Source organism: Leishmania martiniquensis, chromosome 30 (genome assembly GCF_017916325.1).
Source record: "Leishmania martiniquensis isolate LSCM1 chromosome 30, whole genome shotgun sequence".
Lineage (NCBI taxonomy): Eukaryota > Euglenozoa > Kinetoplastea > Trypanosomatida > Trypanosomatidae > Leishmania > Leishmania martiniquensis.
The window spans coordinates 1,205,606-1,212,500 of NC_090165.1; the positions used below are offsets into that span (position 1 = coordinate 1,205,606).

The 6,895-nt window shown below is 58.3% G+C and overlaps 2 protein-coding genes across 2 annotated transcripts in view; both read left to right on the forward strand.

The window, feature by feature from the left end:
• Positions 1–2,430: 2,430 nt before the first annotated feature.
• On the forward strand, positions 2,431–3,564 carry LSCM1_03958 (uncharacterized protein; the record flags this gene model as incomplete). Its single annotated transcript, XM_067321486.1, has 1 exon — positions 2,431–3,564. One exon carries the CDS (start codon positions 2,431–2,433, stop codon positions 3,562–3,564), a length of 1,134 nt encoding a protein of 377 aa, XP_067176854.1.
• Positions 3,565–5,937: 2,373 nt separating this feature from the next.
• LSCM1_03959 (uncharacterized protein) overlaps positions 5,938–6,895 on the forward strand; it is a gene marked incomplete at both ends in the record, with an annotated part of 1,248 nt that continues 290 nt past the window's right edge. The window contains one exon of the mRNA XM_067321487.1: positions 5,938–6,895. This exon is cut by the window's right edge and continues 290 nt beyond it. Coding sequence (XP_067176855.1) covers positions 5,938–6,895 — 958 coding nt within the window.

Here is a 6,895-nt window from a genome sequence, read left to right on the forward strand (position 1 = left end):
ATGTGTGTGTGCAGGAGAGACGGTGGGAAAACGCAGAGGGAGAGGTAGAGTCATCATCCCGCACACAAAGTGGCGCCCACGCGCGTCAGGGTGCAGTGCAGCTTGGTCCGCGAGTCGGGCTTTACCAGCCTCCACCCCATCCGGTCAAGGAAAAACGCATCTTGCTCTGGTTATCCGGTTGGTTATCGCCCACTAAATGGTGTGAGACGTTTTAACCCTTCAAGGTCGAGCTTTGGACTGAGAAAGGGGCAGGGCGCTGACTACGAGGAGGCGGGGAATCGAGCGTACCCGTGCGCGTTCAGATTCGGCACACGTGCGCACGCGCCAAATGCGTGCGGCTCTGTATGTCCGGATTCGACCACATTTCTCACTTCAAATCAGCGAGGATCCTGTCACCATGCAGACCCACTGTCAGGCCACAAGACGCGGGGGGAGTGACCTTAAAGATATTCGTGAGGCTCTTTTTCATTCGGCGACCGCATAGACTGCCTTCCTCGCGGTTTGCCGCTTTTCCTTCTCGGCTGAAGGTCAAGCTGGGGATGTAGCGAGACCAGGGCGGCACGTGTACCAGCTCGCTGTTACCCTCGCCCTGCCGATTCGCGACCAGTTGTCTGCACGGAGTACCAAAAAGCGAAGAAATGATTGCAAAAAAGAAAAAGAGATCTCCTTACCGCTTTTCTTTGGCTTGCGTGGATACATGAGTTTCCAACAGCAAGCTCGTCGATGCAGCGGGGAGAAAAAGGAAATGCCCACACGTATTTTTTCTTCACGGCATCCACCCACGCATGCCACCACCTTTTTTTACCATTGTCAATGAAAGGCGCCCAAGCGAAGGGCAGAGCGCATGCTGCTCATGACGCACCCCGAAACAGCGATTTTGGGGCCATGATGGGGGCCGCCTCCGTCATGACATCTTTTTCCGGTTCGTTTTTTTTTGTGGTGGTGGTGGGGTTGCAGCTCTACGCTCTCGCTCTGTCACGCCTCTTTTGCTTCTCTTCTCTTGAGTAGATCTATACATTTTTCGACATCTCTGCTTTGAACCTGCGTATCTCACCCCGCTTTGAGCCCTTCGTGAAGGGCGGGAGGCGGGAAAAAAGTGACGTTAGTCTTTGAGTTTAGGAGCGAGGGGAGGCGAAGGGTGGCGTGCGCTCATTTCTTTCACTCATCCGCCTCTCTTTTGTGCGGAGCAACGGACGAAAAAAGGTTCACTCCAGGCGCGTGGGCGACTTCGAGCAGATCTCGATATGTGTGGCGGAATCGGCTAGTCACCAAACACGCTATCACTTCATACTTTTACATGTTTTTTTTTGCTCGTAAATGATGCAAAAGAAAGCTACGAGGCATTCACATCATGTGCGTGTGAGCAGGATTGGTGGAGTAGAAGTCGGTGCGAATTTCTCACGATCAACCGCAGTTTTTGCATCGGCTGACGCAGCTGTGTTCAATTTTTTTTTGAGTGGCGTAGAGGTGTGGCTTCCTCATTGTACAATGCTCTCTCTTTCCATTGCCCCTTTTCCTGTCCGCCTCACACTCCTCCCCCTTTCTCTCTCGCCCTCGACTTGTCAGGAGGAGGCTGGGCGAGACGCTATGGAAGGGAGGTGCACAGGCCGAAAACGAGTGAGGTTGTTTGGACTGCGCCATAGCTGCCAAGTATTGTGCTTTCAGCTCCGGAGAAGTGGGGAGGGGACAGACGTAGCCTCTTGCCCCCCTTCTGCATCAGAGGGTCGTCCTCTCCTCCTTTTCGAAGTCGCGATTCGGAGCGCTCGCACTTTATCATGAGCGATCGCATTCGGATAACCAACGGTGCAGTCGCTGTTGCTATTTGCATGCCGTACGACCCACGCCTTGTTTTTCTTTCTCCACTCGCTGGTCACTGTGCCGCAGAAGATCCAGCGCATCACTGAAAGCCACAACGACTGGGACGCTTAAAGAGGGGGGAGAGAGAGCATGCGCTCTCCCTTTCATTGTATCTGCCGACTCTTCTATGTGTACGTTACCCTATTCTTCGCGGTCCTCTCCGACATTTTTTTGGCTTTGTGATGTCGCTGCTCCTGCTGGTGCTTGACTGTGCCGTGCACATGTACACCTGTCCACATGCAACTCGGTGCTCGGATGAATCACGCGCCGAAACTTCCTTGCCTTCGCGCACCCAGCACAGACACTTACGCTCTACTGTCTATAGAAGGCGCGAGCTACGAAAGAAAAGGAGAGCAGACACAAAAAAACGGAGCCACACCTCTTATCGCACTTCTATTCGCTCTCACGCGAGCGCCTTCTCACCCCCTATAGGGTGGGTGTGTGCAGGACTTTGCGGCCACTGTCCTCGGTGGAGAGGGGACATTGCGTGACAGCGCCGTGACCAAAGGACAGGGCGTTCGAATCTCTCGCTCATTTTTGCCATAGCACACGCACGCCTCACGCCATATCGCGATGGAGACGCTGAAGGGAATCGCTCGCCGGACAACGCAGAGCCTGCGTGAGATGGTGTCTCGGGCGGAGGTGACGCCCGAGGAGATGCGCCTCACGGAGGTCATGGCGAAGGTGCGCGTGATGGAGACGAAGGGCGAGGTAATTTGCGAAAAGGTCATCCAAGCTGCTCGTCTCATGGGCGAGCTTGGCACCACGTTGCGGGAGATCGGGGAGGAGTACAAGGGTGTGCCAGATTTACCAAAGGAGAGCCGTGAGCTTGCGGACGACGTCTTTGAGGTGGGTGTGAAGCTTTTAGAGACGTCGCAGGAGCACCAGAAAGGCCTGAAGGATAACGGGTTCGAGTTGCTGCGCAGCTTCTCCAAGCAGTGCGCGCAGCTACGCGAAGTGGAAGAGGCGCGGCGGCACCATCAGCTTGAGTACGACTTCTTCAAATCGAAGGTGGAGTATCTCCGCACATCACCGCAGAAGGACTTCACCCGCCTCCCACGCAATGAGCAGATCTTGGAGAACTGGCGCGTGGAGCTGTGGCGGGCTACCGAGCGTAGTAAGGCGATGTGCTCCCAGCTCTTTGTCGCTGGTCGCCAGGCAATTGACCGAAGCGTACTCACCACAATTCAGGTGCTCCACAGCTTTGTGGAGATCGCGTCCACGGGCTTCTCGCAAACCTTTCAAGGGGTGCGCCTTCCCACTTATCCAAGCGCACCAATACTGCCGCCGGCGGCGCTGCCGCCGGCGCCGACGCCGACATCCGCGCCGGGCTACAGGCCATCACTGGTGCCCGGGTACGACGCATTGGCGCCATCGACGCCATACGCCTACAGCGGCCACACAACTAGTGGGGTAGTCGCTGGTGGCATCATAGCGGGGACTCCCGGTGCTCAAGACCCTGTGCCGGGAGCGGGTTACGCCTCGGCGCCGCCAGCTTGGTCGGCAAGCCCCTCCGGCTCAGTTGCGGCACCACAGCCGGCGCTACCTGTTCCCGGCCCAAGTGCTCCGTATGGAGGCGCATCTTCGTATGCCGCCACGCCGGGGGTCGTAGACAGCAGCACTGTTGGTTACCAACCGCCTCTTGTAGACATTCGCAATTCAGCAGACAACGGCTCCGCAGCGTATCAGCCGCCGGCAGTGCCGTGAGCCGGCACGCACGCTGTGGCGGTGTGGTCGGCGGCTGTCGCAGTTTCTCCGAAGGTGTTGCTCTTCGTGTGGGTGGAGGTGGGGCTGTGTAGGTGGTGTAGTGAGAGGGAAACAGTGACGGAGGTGATGCGTCAGCACTGCACTGCTGCCCATCAACCTATTGACGCTCCTACGCTGCTCCGAGTTCTTTTTTTTACAGGATGCCGCATGCCTGTTTTTGGCGAAGGTAGGCGTCATTGTCGGTGGTCGTCTTGCTGCTTTTTTTCGTATTTCAGTAGTTCGTTTGTTGCCTCGTCCGCCTCCCCTCACATGTGTGTGGTGTGTCAGCGCGCGACCCCTTCCCACAGAGCTCTTTCTCGTTCTCTCTGAACCCAGCACGCCGCGATCCTGCCGTCGACTTCCTCTTTTTTCACCATCGCCCTCCCTCCCCCTCCCTCATGGGGGAGGTCTCTGTGACGCGCGTACAAGTGCATGTGAGGGGTATCGGATGCGGTATACATGTGTGGCTTCTTTGTACATACCCATCGAGCCTCGCAGCTGTCGCAACAGCCCACAGACATCGCTGCCCGCAGGGGGTGAGGGCAGGGCCTGCATGAAGGGGCGATTTCAGCAGAGGGCAAAGGCTGCGCTTTCGCTTCTCGGGGTGCTTTCTCTCTCTCTCGCCTATCCAGGGGATCGCTACGAGAGTAGCGATGCACCCATCACTGCCCCCTTTCGCTCACATACAGCGCTAGCGCGCGCGGGCAGTATATGCATTCCTTTCACATACATTCATACGAAGACGTGCTGCTCTTCTTATCCTACGCATCTCGAAATAAACTGACAAGAGCACCCAGGGAGACTCAATCTGGAGTAGGCACGCATGTGGGTGAGGTCAATGCCCTCGTTGGAGAGGACGGCAGGGGCAGGGCGGGGGGGGACTGCACGGGGAAGGGGCAGCGACACGCCGGCTGGCTAATGGCCCTCCCCTTCCCTCTCCCCTCTTCCATTCCCTCCGCTCCATTTGTTTTCGCTCTCTTTTTCTCGTTTCGCTTCAGTATTTGCCAACGGTGTGCGAGGGGGGGGAACAAACCCAAGACGGAAGAGCTCCTCGCCCGCGCTGGAAGGGAAAGCGGGTGCACCTGCATGTGATGCCACTAGCTGCTGCAACTCCCATCGTACACGTCGCTTTTCACTTCGCTGACGCCACCATGACCATCTGGGCCTGTTCGACGGCGCTGTCGAGGGTAGAGGCGCCACTGCCTAGGCTTCTGGACGTGCGGCCATGCGCCTGTGAGCGCAGGCACGCTCCCATCGCTATGCCTGTCCGCTGCGCCTGTGCACGTCGCACGCTCACCACCGTGACTCGCCAAATGCACGTCCCCTGTCCGTGCGCCTGCTGGTGTGCACGTTTGCCTTTCTCTGGTCGCACTCATTCGTTGCCTCACGCCCTCCATGCCTACTTACCCCCCTCCCCTCATCCACCACCACTGGCTTCCACCATACGTACCGTGCTGCGTGCGGGATCGTGCTTGCCGCGATATCGCACCAAAACGACAAGCGCCCGACCCACCCACACTTGAAGAGTACTGCGCCGCTGCGCGAGACAAGAGTAACAGCGATTGAACATCGTTAGAGCATTACTCTCCCCTCCCCCCTCGCACCCCTCCTCCTCCTCCCCTGTTTTCGACCTGCCTTTGCCCTTTTCTCATTCGGCTCGCACACCGTCTCTTCCCCCCCCGCCCCCTTTTTTGTTCCCCTCGTGTTCGCCCCCTCGGCAGTGTGTGTGTGTGCCCTGTGGGTGTGTGACACTTTTAGATCTCTCACTTTTTTGCTGTCATTTTGCTTTGGCTCCCTTCCGTTTTTTTTTCATTCACTCCACGCTCGTGTCAGGACGTTCGATCGCATCGCGCGCGTCTCTTTCAACGGCGTTTTCAGTCGACTCCTACTCTCTTCACCCTTTCTGCCTCACTCGTTAGAATCACGCCCTACCTGCCATTTATCGATTTCTCTCTTCTTCCCCCCCGCACAACCACTGATTTCGGCGCCTTCCTTTCGCTCAAGCTCCACAGACTACTCTCTCTCTCGGACACCTCACCGGCCAACAGGGCTGTTTCGCCGTGTTCTCTGTGTCTCTCGTTGCGTCGCGAGTGCCTTTCACTCGAGTGCCCTCTGCCCCTTCTCCCCCACACCGGAGCACAGTCTCACCCGCCACTCCACGAAGGGCCTGTGCGAGGCATCCGCATCGCCGTTGATTTGAATGTTTTGTGCTGTTCCTACTCGACTCCGTTTGTTGGCGTGCTCGAGGCCCCCGCACGTGCACCGCCGCCGGCGCCCTTCCCTGGATTACGAACCCACTGAGCGAGTGTATCGTCTTGGGCCGGGGAAACAGCAATGCAACCCGCTATAGCGTCCTCAGCGGCCGTCTCGACCGAGCCGCTCTTCGCAACCGTCACATTCGTTGGCGAGGACAACGTGCAGGGCAGCACTTTTCGTGTGCCGATCAGCCCCGCCACGACGGTGCGCCGACTCGCCAAGGATGCGATGCAGCGCCTCGTGATGTCACGGCGCAACCTGGACGGCTGTAGCGAGGCGCCTGCCATAGTGGTGACGGAGGTTTACGTGGGGGGCATCGGCGCGCAGCCTAAGGCGGAGGTGTTTGCTCAGGATTGTGTGACGCAGGTCATTTTGGTAAAGGAAGAAGTTGTGTTTATGCGACTCAAGGCGATGAACACACCCGCGCCGCTGTCACGGTACACCTCGCCGCCCCCATCGGTGCAGCAGGTGACTGAACCCTCAACATGTTGTAATGCCGCCGCTTGCAGCGACCACGCTGTCCTACCGCCCGCCTCTAGCTCTGCCCCGCCGTCTCTCAAGGAGACAGTCACGCCAAAGGACGGGGCTGAGACAGCGGCCGCGTCCAAGTGCTCTGGGCCGAAGACGGCTGCGAAGCATGCAACGGCCCAGAAGCTGACAAGCGGCGGAGCGGCCGCGCCGCCGCCGAATCGCCGGCTAGGCTGGGGACCAGAGGCGTACGAGCTGTTTCCTGATAACTATACGTCGACTCCTGGCAAGCGTCCGCGGACGGTGCGATCGGGCAATAAGACGACGGCGGCGCCGGCAGAGAAGTGGTGCAAGACGGAGTCGTCCACCGCTGCTTCCTCTCGCATTGCGGTGGAGGGGAAGGAGGCGTCGTTAGGCAAGTCGGCTCCGGAGGGGAAGCGCTTAGGGTGGGGTCCCGAGGCATCCAAGCACTTTCCAGAGAACTACGTCAGCTCTCCCGAGAAGCTTCCTCGTCTCCAGCGTGCACAGAAGCAAGGGGCGAATGCGTCCGCGAATAGTGCCGTCTCTG